This window comes from Lepeophtheirus salmonis, chromosome 2 (genome assembly GCF_016086655.4).
Source record: "Lepeophtheirus salmonis chromosome 2, UVic_Lsal_1.4, whole genome shotgun sequence".
Taxonomy (NCBI): Eukaryota; Metazoa; Arthropoda; class Copepoda; order Siphonostomatoida; family Caligidae; genus Lepeophtheirus; species Lepeophtheirus salmonis.
The window spans coordinates 5338082-5358710 of NC_052132.2; the positions used below are offsets into that span (position 1 = coordinate 5338082).

The 20629-nt window shown below is 31.6% G+C and overlaps 1 protein-coding gene across 2 annotated transcripts in view; it reads right to left on the bottom strand.

The window, feature by feature from the left end:
• The window catches only part of LOC121132561 (uncharacterized), an 80134-nt gene that overhangs the window by 15497 nt on the left and 44008 nt on the right, over nt 1–20629 (bottom strand). For both annotated transcript variants that reach the window (XM_040727992.2, XM_071894167.1), the window contains one exon: nt 17446–17616. In XM_040727992.2, the coding sequence (XP_040583926.1) occupies nt 17446–17616 (171 nt within the window). The remainder of the gene's footprint in view (nt 1–17445; nt 17617–20629) is intronic.

Genomic DNA, 20629 nt, shown 5'->3' on the forward strand with positions numbered 1-20629 from the left:
ATTAAAAGTTTTGTATCAGACGTTTCACTGTTAATGAAAAGAAGGGAATACCTGACTTTATTGCCTCAAAAGTTTTTTGAAGGTATTGGTTTTCGATTCGAAAATGCACCAAAAAAATTAAAAATCCAACAAACGAATTATTGTACAAACGGAAAAAAGAATAACGCAAATTGAATAAGAATTAAATAAGGGAATAACCGGATTAGGGAGTGAGTCTTTTGTTGACTGAAGGAGGAACATAATTACAATGGACAAAAGAGATGAAAGAACTTCAAATGTTGTCTATCAGCAAGTTTTACCGAATTATGAGAACCATTAATAAAACAATTCGAAATAAAATATATCATCCGTGTAACTCCTAGTACAACTTTATAGTATTATATTATAGAAGATCATTAACAATTAATAAGCCATAAATGATATACACTTCATGGTCAATTGCATAGTAATAATGATTTTTCTATCAAGAAGTACCTTTTGTACCTTTTGAGACCGACATTCCAACTTGTTCATTAAACCTAACAGTGTCAATTAACTTTGTTTCAATACATTTAAATGAATTTGGTGTTGTGTCGGTCCTTATGTCGGACTGAATACTGCAGTCCTGCCCAGTTTAACCCTGCATATCAGTCCTAAAAATTAAAAAAATTGGTCCTTGATGACGTCACAAAACTTTATTTCTTCTTTTTTTTAAACAGTTGTAGTTGCATTTGTTATCCATATGATTATGAAATATGTAATGTCAAGGGCTTCCTGGTTTTGCTTGCTTTTTTGAATTTGTTTTTTTTTTAATCCAAAAATTAAAATTTTTGACATTTTTTTTGAAAATCTATTGCTATTTACAAAAAATTTCAAAAATCCAGAGCTATTCACAAAAAATTAAATTTTTGGGAACAATTTCCGAAATTCATAGCTATTCAAAGAAAATTAATTTTTTGGAAAAAAAAAATTGAAAATTTTTGGAAAACATTTCTCAAATGAAATTTCAAATAACAAAATTTTTCGAAAAAATTTTAAAAATTCGCAGTTATTCACAAAACATTAAATTTTTAGAAAAAAAAAATTAAACTCTATTTTGGCGTAAATTTTTTTCATTCTGACGAAAAAAATATTCGAGTCAAAAGCAAAATACCATTAATCTGGGGAAAGGCAACATCCCCTCCAGTCCACCCCTTGTGGACGCTCCTGATAACTATGAAACGAATTAAATTGTTGCATTCTGTCAGAAAAATGATGGAATTATGCCCCAAAATTTCAAGGCATACACCAATAAAATCTGTCTATATAATTAATTCGAACCATCGACAAAATAGCTAATAAAATTTGTTTAATAAGAAAACTTGACAACGATTTCAGTAGATGAAGTGCTAATCACTTCTTCGTTATTAATTATCATTAGACATGCTGGATTATTCATACTAGAAACGACTCATTGATTGATGAAGAACCATAATATGAGGAAAGAGCATATTTCCAATAGAAAACAATCATTGAATGCGTTGAATTGTAATAAACATTAAAGTTTTTGATTAAAAGATTCAAAAGAAATATCAAGTTCTCATTTATTTATTTTTTAAGGGTTAAATATCTTGAGGAAAAATGACCAGAAGGAAAATTATCTTAAGACCAGGCACACATTTTTTTACCCTTAGGCTCATTTCAGCCTCTTAACTTATTAAAAACGCAACGTTGAACATGGCTTCAAATTTCAAGTCGTAAATTCTGATGAAAATATCTTCTTTTTTTATTCAGATTCTCAATTATCTCAATCGTACAAGAAAAAATGGAAAAGAAAAGAAAGGCGAAAGAACAAAGTGTAAGAAATTGCACAGTTAGTTTAAGCTGATGCAGATTATAAGAAAACCCAATATGTTATCCATATTTATATCGCATTCTGTACCTCTAGTTTTAGAAAAAACAACAGTTCAGAAGTTATCAGGCTCCATTCTCCTATCTAAGTCCTGTTAACTCTTAAATAGTGTATATCAAGGGATAAGTGTGAGTCGGAACAATACAAATTCATTTGACAAATTTTATATATCATAAAAATTTTTTTTTGAATCTGGCAATAAATTATTATATGGCCTGTATTTCATGATTATATAACTGTTGTGTTGACGACAAATCACCCATATTTCAAGATAGCTGATTTAAATTTAAAAAATACCCAAATATACCTTGTTTTAATTAAGATTAGAAAAATTTACATGTATATTTTATGTCTATATGTTAATTTGGTGAAACATTTTGACAATGTGGTTTTGTTGACAGTAAAACAGCACAGACATGAAATTGTCGATCTGTAACTCAATCATACTCTGAGTTTTGAGGCCTTGAAGATAAAGCCGTAAAGTGAAAACTTTATGGAATTTGGAGTTATGGTGTGATTTATGAAAATCATAATATAATTTACAAGGAAACCCCGCTTATTGCAATTTTTAAGAACAAGAAAAATCTTCGTTATATGACCCGTTGTACGGGTACTTTTTTTTAGTTCTAAAACCCGTAAACTGTGAGAAATTATTTTTCAAACTCCAGTTTAAAATATTTTTTTTAGGATGGTGAAAGAGACTATAAGGGAAAGATGCGTCATGTACATCTATCAATAATGTTTTTTCTTATCTCTAATTCTGATTTGTCTAAAGTTCAGTATATACACTTTTTCAACTCTTGCGCAGTTCATTGTTATATCATGTCTCTTGACTAAGATTCATCTAATGTAATTTAATTGAAGTCAACGTTTCGAACAGGGTTATATATTTTTCTTTAGAATAAACCAGAAACATAAATTTTATTGAAACTATAATTCATAGTATCTTAATTATGCTTCTAAAAAATAAGAAAGTTATTTTAAAACAATCATCCACGAAGGGTATTTATATTCTATATTTTTTAATCAAGGTTATATGAATCCTGAACGTAATTTATATACATGGTTTTGTTTACTTTTAATTTCAACCATCTTTTTTTCTCTTTAGTTAGGACTATATAAACATTTTATTCATTATAAATTATTTAAATTTAATCTTAATTGGGTTTTTACTTGATTTTTAATGCGGTCATTTCAATACTGCGAAATTTAAAATATTCGGAACTTGACCAATATTTATTCAACAACCTTTCTAATTGCAAGTTTGTTTAATTAATAACCAAACATTTTAATATCGAATCAAATACAAGACCCTACTCCCAATTCAAAATTATGCACTTTTATAATATGAATTTATAGGCATAGTATGAACGAACTCTTCAACAACTACAAAAATTCTTGTTTACATTTAGATATATTGTAATTTATTATGATAATATAAAAAAACACGATATGAGGGGTACTTAACGCACTATATGAGAAGTCAGAATAATTACAAACAACGAATTATGCATAATCTGCGGTGCTATGCGGGTACTCCCATATATATATATTGTATTTTTTATACATTTAATATATTTTCATATTATAGGTTATGAACTGTATTAATAAAGTTATAATTTTTATAAATCACAACATTATTACGAATGCTATGAATTATTTACGGGACATTTTTTATATGGTTACAGTTCCAAAAGAATCAAAGAACTCAAAATTTAGGGTCAAAAACAAAGGTTATTGTATAGGTACGTCACAAAAAAAAAACCAAATTTTACTTTTTATCCCTTTTATAATGGTAACAGATACATTTTGATGCCAAAATCATGTCTCTAGCTTCAATATTAAGGAAGTTATGACCAATTTATAATCAATATTTCAGGCCTTTTTTTCGTATGTTGTATGTTATATCCTACACCAAAATCTGTGATCTAATAAAAAATGATATTTCAATAAAATAACACAACTTTCTTAAACATCAAGGAAATAGAATGAAATTCTCAGGAATTACAGAATGTAGTATTTTGTAACAGATGATACTTTTAAATATCCGCAATTGAATTGTGTAATATGAAATTCGAGTATATGAATATCTTCCCATCTCTCTGGACGATAAATAATTATTTTTGAGAAAAAAAAGAGAAGTTAAATAATAGGACAAATTACTTTGATATTGCGCAGTAGTAAAGATTTTAGGTGCTAATGTCCGATGAAAATTTATGTACTTTTGTATAATTAGATTGGTTGAAATCTTTACAAGGTTCAAGATAAATAAATGTATTAAAGTTCATTTTGATTTTTATTTGATCAATTACACCTTATTTATGATTTTAACTGCTATCTTGAGATGACCTATTTTTCAGCGAATGGTGCAATTAAACGAAGCAACGGACGGATAAAAAAGTTAAGCTGGGACAAAGATTAAGAATTTATCTACATTAAATATAAATGACGTCAAATTGATTTGCTCAATTTCAATAATAAAAATCCAGCATTTTTAGAGGGATCCTCCAAAACACTTATAGACTTCCGCGTACGCCTTTTGTACAATTTTCCCTCTCCATAAATTGGCATTTTGTAACATATAAAAATAAAAAAATTATAAAGGTTCTACCTTCATATGTACGGTTAATGTTAAAAAAAATCAAAGAATGAAACATTCAAGGTCAAAAACTAAAGTCATGGTCATATATTTTGTTATTTTCATAACAAAAAAAAAAAAATGTTAAGCTAACTAATAAACTCTTCCATAATGTCTTATACTTGTCTATCATTGCTTTGATTTCCAATATATCACTAATCCAATATTCATCTAAATGCTAATTTCTTCATCTTTCAGGAATCAGAAATCAAAATTGGATTGAGTTCCATATTTAAAATTTCATTTATAGACTGGTTTACTGGTCATAACCATTACACTTTTCCAACTGATGTCTGATGCTTCCACCACGCTTTTAGATAGTGACGTCAGAGAGTATAACTGCTACCAACAGGAGCTATATATTGCCTTCCTTGACTTTTATTATTAGAGTACCGATGTTATACTCTATGACGTCCAAATCTGTCTGTCTTGCGTAGCAGTGGGTACGGTAAATCAAAATGAAAATTCTTGCAAGCCGGATTATATGTTGATATAATCTTATATATCTATTAACCTTGCCACACATCAAATTTTAGTGAAATTTGTTTCTCCGTGAAAATTTATCATGGAATGACCCACATATATATTATGTTTTAAGCAGGTGTCAATACAAATGCTTCTTTATAAAATACCATTTTTTTCAATTTTCGTTTTTTTTTGTCTTTTTTTGCCCTTTTTCCAAAGCCATTTTTTCATTGAATAGTCATCAATAGATATATGAAAACTAAGTTTATTTTGCAAAAAGTTTTTTTTAAATTTAGGTAAAATTTGGTCCAGTTCAAGGGGCTGTTATTCCATCAAAAAGGATTGGACGAGTATAAAATATTTGAAACGTAATAGTTAAGTTTGTTAAGAACTTGAGCAGGGTAGTTGTGTATCAAAAACGGTTCTGTATAATGATACAGAACCAAAATATGATGCAAATATACGAAACTATCTGAAAAAAATGATACGGATATTCCACTATTCTACAAATATTTCATTTTATCAAATTGTACCTCTTTATATGTGTATTAGTAGAATCTTTTGAAACCTTCAATAATAAAAAGTAGTGATGGGTAGTATTTTTTTTATAGCTTCAGTATATGATTTTTATTAAGTAAAACTCCTCGAGTATTAGATTAAATTGAACCATTATTGTGTTTATTATATTTCCCATTAAAAAGACATTCAACATTTAAAAAAAGAAAATGAAGGTTGAGGATATTAAAAGTGTTTTACTACATGACTGTTACTATGGCAAATGTGGTCAGTGCAACCACTTCTGAAAGTTATTTCATACTTAATATGTGATACCATTTTTGATTGTCATTTATAGAACTTTTTATGTGAGGTAAGGACTTTTTATGTCGATCATCGAAGTTTTATAACAATATAACCCATTGTCAAAATGGGATAAACAAAAAAAGGACTTAAACCTTACTGTCTATCAAAAATGTATCCTCTATTACGAAGTTTATATATATATATATACCCTAAAATGTATTAAAAATATTTTATTACATTATTATCCAATCTTATTTCCATAGCGTAGATAAAATTTAATAATTAATACTTATCTCATACCTAATCCATCAAATAAAAATAATAATTGTACAAATCTAGACAATGTCAGGGATTTTCAGTACATTGATTTAATTCAAATATCACTGTTTATCATTAGAATCAAGCAGTATTCAATGCAGGTCTTAAGTATTTTTTTATTCACAAAACCATCTAATGAAGTTTCATCAATAATTTTTGGAAATGAGGACATTTTATGTATTAAAAATATCTAGTTTGAGCCTACCAAATGGAATCTTCTTCAATTATGATGCGAGTAAAAATGCTATATTGTCAGATCACTAAAAAATCAAACACTGTCCTGAAAATTAACCCCGTTTTGTTCCAAAGTTATGGTTGCGTTTTTAACGTTTAGTGCACTGACATGTATTCTTCTTTTCTGTTGACAAGAAGATACTAAGTGAATCACTGTGCAATGCTGGGGCAAGGCTGCTAATGAGATTTTATGCCCATTTATTGTGACTGTTTTAACGCTACAGAGTGCAAAAAAAAATCCAGTCGATTTTATTACATTTTCATTCATTTTTTTGTGTAAGATATTGTGTGATTTTTTTAAAATCATGTACTTGCATCCTAAATATGAATGACTAACCAAAATGAGTGAACAGTAGACATAAATGCGTCGTGTATTCGTGCTTCTTGACGAACATATAGCCTAAAAAGACATCACTGCCATTATCAGGGTCAGTGTGAGGACCGCCTACAATATCCAGCCTGCCAAAAATGTTGGCATAAAGACGACCAGTGCTCCAACTAGTGAAGTTATACTCCCAAAAGTTTGTGATATCTCGCCCAAGGACATGTAGTCTCCTTCATGTCCCGACTTGAATCCCCTTGATCCCTTTTGGTGAGGTGCCATCAATAGAATCCCAAAATGCAACCCAACGCCGAAATGTGGATGACCTGAAGTCCAACATCTCCAATGTCTGGGCCAACTACTCTGAGAACGAAAGAGTCAAAACCTGTACAAGCTTCAGACTCTGTATTGAAGCTTTCATTACTTATTAGGGAGGCCATATTGAATAGCTTGAGCCTATTTGATTTGCTGACAACTTTAGTATATATATTTTTTTCAAATCAGTTAAAAAAAGTAGTTTTTGAACCAAAAAGTTTTGTTTTTGTTAACCTGAAAAATTTGCTACCGAACCATGTATATATTTAGTATTGACAAGAAAATTAATTCATAATCGATCGATTAAGAACTTCCGATGAATCTGTAATCATTCCAAATTGCTCATAAAATATATAAATAATCAAACATTTTGGGAAACTAGAGCAGGTCTTGATAAGAGTCTCTTTTGGCATATTTCCAAATTTCTCCCAGATCCTGGACATCAGCTAGGATTTTCAGTCGTAAGAGGAGCTGTTGGTGTGTCGTTCAACCGTGCCTCACAAAAAAAAAGTGTATGGAGTTGAGGTCCAATGACCTTGGAGGCCAAACACGGGGTCAAACAAAATCAAAAAAAAATCTGACCTCATCTTGTGATCTGCACACCTTGCTGTTGATTCAAAATCATTGCTATTTTCTTCAAATTTTTCCTGACGGAAAATAAACGATCAAATTCAAGACATGTACAAATTCAAATATGGGTAGGACTGCTATACCTTGTGTTCTTCTTCAGAAAAAACTAGGAAAAACAATTCACCTCTCGCTTGTAGACAACATATTAGGGAATTAATTATAAGCACAGTTTTTGACCTACGTTTTCTCCTGATTTTATAAAGATTTCATGAGAAATGGCCGTCCATTAATACAGCTAAGTATGATACTGGAATTGAAGATTGTGAATTACCTAGTCTCGTAGAAGATGTGCGACAAAATACCCTTGATTATGCGAAGAAATGTATGGAAACAAATCCTCCTCGACACGAATATACCGGGCCGTGCAGAATTATTTACCGATTTTTGTTCAGAACATATCGCGGACAATAATGACATTTGAATGACTTGAGAAACAATTTATTCATACATTTTTAGAATAATAAAATAGTTTGTGATCAAATTTAATCAATGTAGCCACCATTTGACTCAATGACACTGGTCAGGCGACGTCTGAAGCTGCCACAGACTTGCTGGATGTCATCGGCGTCCATGGAGGCCCAGGCCTTGTTGACAGCAGCCTTTAAGGCATTTATGTTCTTGTGTCGTTTTTGTACGTCTCCACGTGCGCCTAGATAGAGAAGTCTAGTGGGTTCAGATCTGGGCTCTGAGGGGCCAGTAGTCCTTGGGCCAAAAGTTCATGTTGTCCTTGAGCCACTCCTGAGCTTTCTTGGGAGCGTGGGCGGGTGCTCCATCTTGTTGAAAACCCCAAGGAGAGTTGCCGACTATGGATTTGATACACGGAAGGACCTAGGACGCCAGAATCTTCACATAATCCTCTGCTGTTAATCTGTAGCCAGAGGGAACCATACGGGCTTCATGGCCTTCCCGTTGAAGGTCACAAGACCCAACATCATCACTGAAGCAGGGGCTTTGTTATTGCCACATAGCGGTGCTCATCTTGCACATCTCCAAAGCTCACAACACGGTAATTTTGCCTGTTGAAAACAGGATCGACCTTAAAAGTTTTCTCATCTGAAAAAATGATAATGCGTCCAGATGAGCTCTTGATATCTTTCAAGATTTTCTTGGCACGCTCAAGTCTGACTTCTCCCTGACGTTCAGTTAGCAGAGGGCGTTCAGTATGCCTCAGGGACTTTCTCCAGCCCTTTTCAATGCCCTTGAAATAGTTGATCTCGACGTTCCCATCTTTCTGGCCATGTCGGCAATGGACCTGTTGGGATTCCTCTTGAACACTGCCTTCACTTGCCTTGTTGAGACAGTGGACTTCCTGCCAGCCCCAGGGGAATGCTTGAGATCACCCCCAGCCTCCAAGCGCTTGGAAACGTTGTAAATTGTCTTCAACGAGGCCCCAACCTGTTCCTTAATGTTGTTATGAGGCACTCCCGCTCGGAGGAGGGCTGCAATTTCGATCCTCTTTGTTTCCTGATTGGACATGGTCTCACGTGTGGAAGTTGTTACGCTCTCACAGGAAGGATTTTTGTTTATTTTAACAGTAAAAATACGAAACAATCAGATTGGTTGCCACAAAACCTCTTAAAAAGTATATTTACATCATCGGTAAATAATTTTGCACGGCCCGGTAAATAATTCCTTAACCTGGTAATTATAATGTATGAATTTACGTAATAAAAGCACTAATATCGAAAAAATGTCAGTAAAAGGTCAAAAAAAGGTCAAAATTGTGCTAATTTAACCTGCTTTCTCTAATTCAAGTAATAAGTTTATCCATTGCTAAGGATTTTGGAAATATAAATATGGATAATATTTCTTATACGAGGAGACGGCAGACATATGTGTGTGGCAATAACATGAAAATAACCTGGGATTTTTTTATGAACCAGAGAAAAACGCATTATAAGTTCTTTATTTCAATGAAAACCCGAAGAGGATTTTTTAAAGAGTCAAATAAAATATTAAGCCACTGAAAAGCTGTCTAACAAGTTATTAATATGATTGATATTTGTTTAAATTTTTACATGAACATACATATATTATATAAAAGTTCAGTCAATTTGATTGTGCAGTATTTGAACTTTAAATCAAATTTTGATATCATCAATATAATCAATTTCAGTTGGTGATGCTTGTTCTTAATCAGCTAACCCTTTTCTTTTTTTCTTTAGTCTCGCAATGTGAATAATTAATAATCATACACTCTTCTTTAAAAATAAGTTTCACGTCATGACGTCTCAGTATCTTTTATGATCAGTGTTAGCAAATAACCGATTTTTATCAGGTTCAGTGTACCTTAAAAACCGTGGCTCTTAAGGAATTTATCACTTTTTTGAATTAATATAAATTATAGTACTCATGTCAACGTATACGTTTATCATACAGTGGCAATAATGAGGAAAAAGTATCCCAGCTTGCTTTTATGTTATTGTCATACATGTATGTATTTATAGCAAAAAATGACAATTATGGGAATTTTTGCTCTTTTTGAACAATTAGAACCAAACGTAATCAAAAAAAAATATCGATTACTTTCGATTTTAAATTTATTTAACTAAATTTATTGTCTTATAAAGATTGTTGTAACACCAAAAGTTTAGTTGATATTTAGTTAAAAAAAACTCTTTAGAGAAAAAAATTGTAAAATTTCAAAGGATTGAAGCCGTTGAGCTACCTCTAAATATTTTTTAAAACCGTTCAAATATATAAACGATGTCTTTAGTCTAAAAGGAAAAATGTGTGACCTTCGCAACAAAACATTTCTTAAATTTAAAAATAAGCCCCACCCTAATGCAAGGGTACCAAAAATGTCAAAAAGAGTTCAAAATAACTCAAAAGGACCTCGAGATCTCTTGCATGGATCCTCATGAACTTGAGGGGATTGGCCTGGACTAATTTCTTTAGCTCCTCCAGATCCAGTTTGGCATTTTTGACATACTTTCATCCTCTCGCAACATCTGTCGCATAAAAGATAAAATTTGCAACCCTCAATACTCAACATTTCTCTAATTCCACCTTATTGTCTGATTTTCTCAGAGTTTAGAGCATTACCTATATTTTTTTATTCATATACGCGAACATGAATTTCCCTCAAAACCAAATGAACTCTAATTTGTACATTTCAAAGAGCCCTTAAGAAAGTATATTCATATTACATGGGTAGATATGAGAATGTTTATGAGAGGAAAGGGGTTAAAATATGACGGATTACGTAATTTTGCAATTCTAAATTTCCATGCATAATTTGCATTTACTTTCTTATGCAAATAAAAAAAAGGTAAAAACTACAAAGAAGCTCTTTTATCACTGTTCTAATATATTCTCAAGTGAGTTGAAATTGGTATGTTTATATTATATACTATAAACATATAACATGTAGCCCATCAATACAAAAGCATGCTAGAATAATTTTTCTCAATGTTGAGTGTTCTGCAATGAATTATCGTTAGTTTCTATAGACAAGTTATTCATATTAACCCCTTGGATGCGCTGCAAATTGCATTTAAAGTAGACAAAATTTATCGTCACAAAAAAAGAATGAGAAAATGATTATTATTGAAAGAGCTTTAATGGTTGGATTAGAATGGAACAAAAATTGAGTTTCCTAAAAAAAATTGTCCAAATAGAGTGGACACATTTTGATAAAAATGCATGATTTGAGTCATTTGAACCTCCAAAAATATATTGATATTTACAATAACCTTTAGTTTTATAGAAGGTGGCATCAAGTCCAAAATTGTGGGAATTAATTTTAAATGAAGAAAAGTCTTGGTTAGAAAAACTTTTTCGTCGTAGATATATCCCTGCTCCCAAACGACCGAAGAAGTATCTAGGTGGAGACCTAGTTTTGTTGGAAAAAGTTGTGCCAAAAATGTATAAAAATATATTCGTTGATCTCACAAAAAGTCAAGATGCTGAATGGAAAAGATATTTCTCTTCAAAAGGAGGTCTTAAATGGATTTTATTTGTTACAAATTCATCAAACAATCATAATAGTGATATATCAGAATCATTGTCTATAGTGAGGAGAACTCTGTGGAGAGGTTCTCCAGTGTACGACTCGAGTTCCACAGTGAAAAATATCCACCAAAATTATAAAAAAAAGTACTTCTTCAAGCTACAAGAAGAAGGAGCAGTTTTGGAGTGGGAAGCGGTGGGAAAAAGTATTATTTCTGTCCATGACGCTTTCTTGAACAATAGTTTCTCAAAGGGGAGGCTTCTTTATCCGTTAATAAGAAGCACCCTGGCCAGTGAAACTTAAATATGGAGAAATTACATTAGACGATGCCAATTAAGGTGGCAAAAGAATATCTATTTATTTCAAAAATCTAAAGCTGTTCATAAAAATTTAACTTTTTAGAAAATAATTTTAGAAATTAAATTTCAATTAAATATTTAAAAAGTATAAAAAAATTTCTAAAACTTAATATTTAAAATTTAATTTGTGAATTTCTTTTCACAAAAATGTAATTTTTCAAATTTTTTATACAAAAACCTCCTTGGTTATTATATGAAGGGGAAAGGACAACTTCGCTGCATTTAAGAGCGGATGGGCAGTGCTATGTACCGGAAAGTCTTGGGCAACAACCCCTTTCCCAAAGGAAAGGGCACTAAAAATGGCACGTGTAATGGGTCTTCCAGAACGACAATGACTTAAAACATTTCGACAATGTTGAGTTTTTGAAGGGATATTGTAAGATTTTTTCTCACTAGTAAACTCCTTGGATTGAATATATTATTGACTTTGGTAGGGGAGTTAATATTAGAAGGTATTTGAAAAATAAAGTTTCAATTGGATAGTTTGATTATTGAGGTTTTCGAGTTACTCATTGTAGCCGCAGGTGGTGAATAGAGTTTGGGGGTTGCAAAAGCCGTAGAAATGATTTTTTTCACAGGTTTAAACTCCGAAGTTATAAGAGAGAATGGAGCTTTTTTACGAATATAGTTGTACAAAGCCTTTGTGAAGCGTTTTTCATAGCCAACCCTTTTCTTTTCTTATCCAGTGTAGTCTGAAAGATGTCTCCGTGGTAAGCTTTTTTTTCACAAGAGGTTCAGGAACTGGAAGAAGTGTGGGCTCCTGAGAGAGAATAGATGGAGTCGATAGGTGTTATTGAATAAGAACAAAACCGAGTGTATCGAATGTAAACTACACAGGCTCAATAGGGAGAGAAAATAAGTCTGGTTCAATGGCCATGGACTCCTGTAATGCTATTTCTAACAAGACCACACTTTTGTTCTATGTATCTTTGACAGTATTAGAGATTAAGGACTCTAAATCATTCGAGGTAGGGGTTGTAGTGGTTCAGAATAAGGCATGCCCAGATCTACAGTTCCCTCTGGTAAACAAAAGCAGCTCTTGTGAGCAGGAAGTCGTTCCAGTCATCGCTACTAAAGAGATCGTCGTTATTAGGCATAGTTCACAAAAAAAATATGATGATGGTTTAACGTTTTTGTTTCAAGATTGTTTTTATGTTGAGGTGACACATTTGTATTTCAAGAAAGAAGATAAGTCAAAGCCAAGATACTTTTGCCTTCATATTGACAAACATTAAATAATATAAATAGATACAAGACACTTGAAAGAGTCTTTTTGAGTTGAATTAAATACCTTTCCACTTGGTTTGATAGATTGTAAGGACCCAGAAATAAACAAAGAATTTGATTTGACTTCATTTTGACACTTTTATTTAAATATCCTTACAAGCATACAAATAGAAAGCAGAGTAAAGAACAAGGGGAGGGGGGAATGCTGATTTTTGACTATTTACTTTTCACCGTTGAATTTGCATATTCAAGATATGCAAATCAGATTAGCATATAATTATTCAATAAAATCACTTCTGAATAAATAAATAATAGTACTACAAGCGTAATTCCTCAGTCATATTATGTAAATTCATGAATACACCATAGAATTCTATATACATGGAAGTATATCCACGTCATTGTTTCTTGTCTCTTTTTCCCATTTGACACATGGATCCTTGTTCTTTTATAAACATTTAACAACGGGTCACGAGTAGTGTTGAGTCGGTCCTTATTCATTTGGTTAAGTCCATTCTAGTCTTAGGATCGGCCCTATCGATTCTTAGGACTGTCAGCCTTATGGACCGGTCCTTAACTGTCGGTCCATGGAATGTCCATGTTTATTAAGCCAAATAAGATTTTGAAAAATATTCCTGTTTTGAATATAGTACTAACAAATTATATTATTACTTAGTAATCTAATTTATACTTTTTATAAAGAAATCATTAAATAAAGGGAAACCACTTTTAATGACGTCACTAAGGATCAATTTTACCTTCTTTAAGGACCACCATCTGATCTTGGACTGCGGTTCTCAGTCCTAAATAAGGACGGACACAATACTGGGATGAGCATAGATGAAAATAATATTATTCACGGGTATGTTAAAAAAAAAATAGAAATAGAAAATTAACCATTTTTTTTTTAAACATTTTATATTGGGTTTATATACATATTATATTAAACATGCTACAATTAACAATTGCAAAGTCCAAGGCACTTGTGACTTCAGAAGTTTCACTATTCTGAAATTCCAAAAAGAACAAAACCTTTCACATATTTTTCTTCTCCATTCGACAACCCTTTTAGGTTTATGGATACAAAATATTTAAGGATATAGGTGGCAGGGCAGTCTACAAACCTATGAAGCTATATAACTTAGCTTTCCGCAGTCCTTTAAAGGCCCTCGTATATTTAATAAAATCTATGAAGATTGTATACTGCATGATAAACTTTGTATAATCTCTCAGAGAAGACGCTAGTCTTATTCTCCAAGTCATATGGAGGTCCAAACGCTTACTATGCAACTCCGATTCAAAGCTGTATCAAAGTTTAAGGGGACCATGTTAACGTGCCACGGGCATGGCATTAAATAACATTTTGAAGAATCGACAAGTGGAAATCTTATTTTTCCATGGTTGAGCAATTCTTCCGATTTTAAATATGAACGATTAAAATATATTGTACCATTGCGTGTTCTTCTAAAATTGAGAGGTCCTTTAACTTTCTAAAAAAGTTGAGATCCCTCAAAACTAATCCTAATGCCTCTGTACCTCTTCGTATCATCTAAAAGGAGGTACAACTCTGAAAAGAAGTAGAGCTGAGGGGTATCCCTGACGAAAACTTTTTTCTAAGATGACTGGCTGGATTTCTAGTCCATCCAATGGGATCGTCAAAGTGCCGTTGTATAACAAGACACGTACGGGGTTAAAAAACGTTTTGGAAGAATTTTTTTGATAGATCTAAAAATTTGCTTTTGTGAAATAGAGTCAAGAGCTTTGCAGAAGTTCATTGCTATTATTGCTCTAAACTTCTCACCACTGCTCTAAACTTCTCACTACTGCTCTAAACTTCTCACTACTACTCTAAACTTCTCACTACTGCTCTAAACTTCTCACTACTGCTCTAAACTTCTCACTACTTTCCACTGTATTCATTTGAAACTTGAATATTGTGCGAAACATCGGAAAATTTCCTATTTTTTTAAAATCCTTTTTGTTCAATCATATTTTTTTGTTGAAAATTAGTTACATTTGTTCAGCCAATACTTCAAAGATAATCCTATATGATTAATTAAGAACAGTAATTCGTCTCCAATCGCTATAATTTGCCCCATCTTCTTTTTGTGGAATCAATGGAATTTTTTCTTGAGTCTATGATTTGGGTAGTCGTCCTAACTTTTCCATAAAACGTCCAATTTTTTAAAAATATGGAATTACTTTTCCCTAGACTCCATCTGGACCACATGCTTTATCTTAAAATACTTTCCTATAAAGTTAGAAATAATATCTTTGGAGTAGATATAATTCCCTTCAACAGTGGAAGTTACCTCTCTTTTCGGAAAGTTCCCCTTTTTTGTGTTAACAATGTTGTGGAAATGGGAATGAAAGCAGTCTAACACATCTACCGATTTAGTTATAACTTTTCCTTCATGAATAATTTTTGTAACACCAGGGCAGAAAATCCGTCTTTCTTAAAAAAATTCTTATTACATATTACAGTTCTAAAAAAATTCAGAGATCTGCAAAATATGACCGTGTAAAAATGATTCCATTATTGGGAACATTATCCACTTGATGTACCAAATGACATTGTTTCGTTCCTATTTTCCAAAAGAAACAATTTGAATAATGTTTGTGAGAAGAGCAGTATTTCATTATATTAGCTGCGATCAGCTGTAAGATGAAGGAAATAAACACAAACCTCACTCTGTATCTATTTAAAAATAAAGACAGGAAGTATATCTGATATCTATCTTCTAATCTACTCCGAGTCCAACAAGGACTTACACTTATAACTCATCAGTGTTACTCTCCGTCCTTGATGAGCAAACACATTCCTAGTTACACTTTATAGTTTGTACGTATAACATGTTCTCTCTTCAAGAATGAAAGAATAATAAGAACAGCTGTAGAAAAGAAAATAAAAACATATATTCCATGAGCAGCTAGAAAAAAGCCAATACCTATATGTTGTATTATTTATTTATGGGTATATGAGTAGTGATGAAAATCGTGTGTATTTCGGGTATGTTGCAAAAAGAAATCAAAAATCAACATGGTGATCCTCATAATTTGAAGAATGTTTGAAGGAGATCAGCAACAATCAGCTGTGACAAGAAGGGAGGGGGAGAAGGAACTAAACAGCGACATTAGCTATAATTACTCTAATGTCAATTCTCAATTCACCTCAACAAGGACTTATAATTATAATTCCGCAACAAATCCTCAAGATTACTTTCTGTCTTTTTATGAGCACCTATGAATGTTCAATCAGGTTTTGAATATAATTGAATCTATTTAGGAAGATTTATGAATTAAATAATAATGGCAACTGCTAAGGAAAGAAAATTCATTCTTCAGATTACCGGTTCTAAAAAAACGAGGCAGCTAAAAAATTTACCTACATTCCTAGACATGAGCCTTGTTTACTTATATTAGTTTTTACACAAAGAAACAGAGAGGGGCACCGTCTCGTGGTATAATAGTTCAACTCCGTGAGTTCTAATATTATATCAAGAAAAAAAGGACCTTTATCTCCCGATTAATATATTTCATCATAAAAAAAAAGCTTAAAGTATAAATAAAGGTGAAGCGTGCACTTTAAGAAAAGTACATTTACAGTTTTGAGTTTGGTGATTCCAGATTATGTTACCCTTTCCAAAATAGAAGTAAAAAAGAGAAAATTTGAAACATTGATTAGTATCAATACGACCAAGGTGAAAAGATTGCGCAGGCTGCCAAAAAAACTGTGCTGTTTATGAACCAAATACAGTATCGATTGCAACAGCAACAGGAAATCGTCGAGTTGGACCGGCATATTAATTTTATTTATTTTTATTTTATTGACCAAATAGAGCAAAAAAGGTAATAACTTTTTACTTCACTAATTATTATTACAAATTAAAATAATTGTACCTTACTCACAGAGAGGGCAATGTTAAAAATTCTTTTCTGCGCCATTTTTTTCTTTTTAAACTCTCATCTTGTGTAAAATACATATTTTTTGGTATATTTTATTTATACCCTATTACAGTGCTTAGTGCATAATTTATATTTAGATAAACTTTTGGTTGGTAATTCTATTTTTTTGTATAGATCTTCGTCCAAAATATTTATTAAAATTAAAATTTGTAATACTAATAAAAACTGAGGGACCCATTTTGCTGAAATTTGTATATTGCCACTTTAGAAATGTTAAATCAAATATATGTAGTCCTTATTTTACTCTTATTTATTTTGTACACATAAGAGAAAAATTGACTCATATGGGAAAAGGAAAATGGCAATTTTTATTACATATTATAATAATAGTTCAATGAATAAACTTACTAATTCAATCATGTTTGCAGCAGAGGGTTGTGGGCCAGGAGAGCCACGACTCTCGAGACCATTGGCTATTTTTGCGCGCAGTTCATTATGTATTTGTACAATGATGTTCTTCTCCTCTTGATCCAGGATCCCTCGATAGGTCACATTTCCACAGGATGAGCTGATCTTGTTCTGGAAATAAATAAATAATATTTATTGGAATATTGCATGTTGGATATAAAATTAGAGAAAAGGTGGGTTAGCACATCTATTATACGTGTACACTGTACACGTATTCCTGTATAGACATATCTGAAGATTGTGCATATTATAATCCACAAACCTCAACCCCTTTTCCTATCAAAATGAAGAAGCTTTGTGATTTAAAATGTTTTTGTTCGTGTGAGCGAAAATGTCCTGATACATTTAATTTTTTGAAATACAAAAATTACACACATGTTATTTTTTTCTCTCCAAAAGAAAAACATTTTTTAATCCCAGAATTTTGTTTTCTTCAGTTCATTCTATAGATACTTTTTTAGACCAATGGATAGCGATATTTTGGTACAGACTGCGATGCTAGGACCACAATTTAATCGTCTTCAAATCGTGGACCAATTTTTTTTGGGTTTCACTCTAGGGAGCGATTTTCCCCCCCACTCCTGATCTATATATTGTTCAAATATGATTTAAGCAACACATTTAATTTCATACTAGAATAGGTTTACCGTGCGTTGCTCGGGACATTCAGAAATTAAAATGAGTTCTAAACTGTAATCGTTTGTTTGCCAATTTTTTTTTAGATAAGTGCTATTTAAGGCCACCATGGCCTTGAAGGGCAAAAATATCATCCCACAACAAATGAATATTGATATCATCTCTAAAGAGTGACTCACAATACGTATATTAGGTTAAGTAAAAAGCTTTTAGTGTTTTTTTGCAAATTACTTTAGTGATCTATATCTCACGATATAGAAACAATGCATCAAAAAAAAATTAAAGGTTAAGCGTAGACTTAAAAAAAAGTTCATTGACAGTTTTGTGGTTGATGAGTCCAGGTGTGTGTTAGAGCGTTCTAAAATGGAAGTAAATAAAGAGAAAATTCGAGATATTCTTCACTATTACTACGAAAAGGCTGAGCAGGTAGCAAAAAAACTGTGTTGCTTATGAACCCAGTACAGTATCGAATGCAAGGGCAAGGCAATGCTTACAACAATTCCGTTCTGGTAATATAATAGAGAAGAAATGATAATTTCCTTAGTGAAAATGACCATAGACTATAAAATCGATAGACAATTAGGCAGTCTATGAATGAGATTTTCAAAGTTCATACTTTTTTATAACTTGTCTATGAACCAAGAAAATTACTCAATAACAATAGCCATTGGTGTTATATATTATATAATAAGTCATGATATAATATTGTTTCTTCGATACAACGTAATAATGATAATATTATTATGTAACAGACATTTATGTTTTATTAACAATATTTTGTTGGATAACCTTTGTAATCAAATTGTATAGACAGTAATTACGACGATTTTATTTTATTTTATATATATATATATTTTTTTAAACACCTTTATTTAGATAGTAAATAATATATAAGAATCATTTAAAATTGTCTGGTCAAGTTGCATTTGAGGAAATATAGTTCTACATTATAATTTAAAACTCATTCAGCAGATTAAGGCTCACAAACATAAATATTCACGAATAAAATCCAAAAAAAATAACATATCATCAAGAAATAGAATGGGAATTCGATAGAGTTGAAAACCTCCGCCTAAATTCAACTTGAGTTATGGTTCTCACTTTGTTCTAAAGTTATGGTCGATTATGCATTTTTTTACGTTTTGTACGTTCATTCACTCTCAAAATTTAATGGCTTTTTACTCTTCGTAACGAGTTTAATCAAAATCAATCTCTAACTTTTGCCTTAATCCTGGTAACTAACAACCAAACATAGTCAAAAACATTACCTCCGTTCAACTTTGTTCCGGAGGTAAATATCCCTAAAATATTATTATTAAATGATTAAAAATCAACAAAATAAAATAAAAAAACATACATCTACCCTCATACCATTTCTAGTCAACACAGATTTTAAAAAATGAACACTCGTAGAGTGCAAACCCTCCGCCTAAAATCTAATTGAGTTAATTATCTCAATTTGTTCCAAAGTTATGGTAGATTAGGAATTGTACATTCTATTACCTTTTGTGTTACTTTGCCCCCTAAAAATTTAATGGAACCCTTACCGTGACCATATATAATCTTTGCAGCAAGTTTGATCAAAATAGATCAGTAATCCTGGTGACTAGCAAACAAAGAAGTAGTAGAACCAAAATTGTATTTTGACTAATAACTAGCTCGTTTCTAGGGGTTGTTTCTAAATAGTTTTAGAAACCTCCGCAATGTTTTTACATTCATCCTTGAGCTTAATGGATGATATCTAATATAAACAGAGGCCCAGTACCAAGCAACATCAATCACCTTTGGAATCTTCATTTTGAGAGCTCCGTATCTTGCAATCGGCGAAATTAAAATTGCACAAATATCCTTTGCAAATGAGGATTCTCCTACAGTTACATTCCTTACTAGGTAATAGTTAACATTTAGCAATGCTTTATTTTGAGGAGTAGAATCTTTATTTTTGACCGAAACGAATTATCACCTTAATTAATTATATTAGAAATATTGTCCTCTGGACCCACCAAGTGTAAACTAATAAATCATCTCAGAATATGTAAGGAGAACCTTCCGTAAAAGTATGTCTAATGCAGGATGCCACTCAACTTTTCAACAGAAGCAGCCATTTATAACTCAAGATATTTAAAAAAAAAGACTGAAACTCAAGGCTCCAAGAATATTAAAAGAGTTCTTTCATTATCTTATCTTTATTCAACAAATTTTAGTTTTAGTACCTATTAACAAATGGTCGGCTGCAAATAAACAATAAGCCTTCAATTGATTATCAAGATATATATTTGTTTCGGTCCATGTAAAGGGAAGTGGACAGCCAATGGAATAATAGATGGTACTAAAATACTGGGGCTTTAAGATACTTTAGGAACTAGTAACCTTAGCTTTGTAGATATCTTTTTTTTGTCAAAATAAAATTTATTTCATATTTTAATACATAGTCTTAATAGGAACTTTAAGAAATCATGTTTTAATTTAAAGGGAGAGAAGAGAAAAA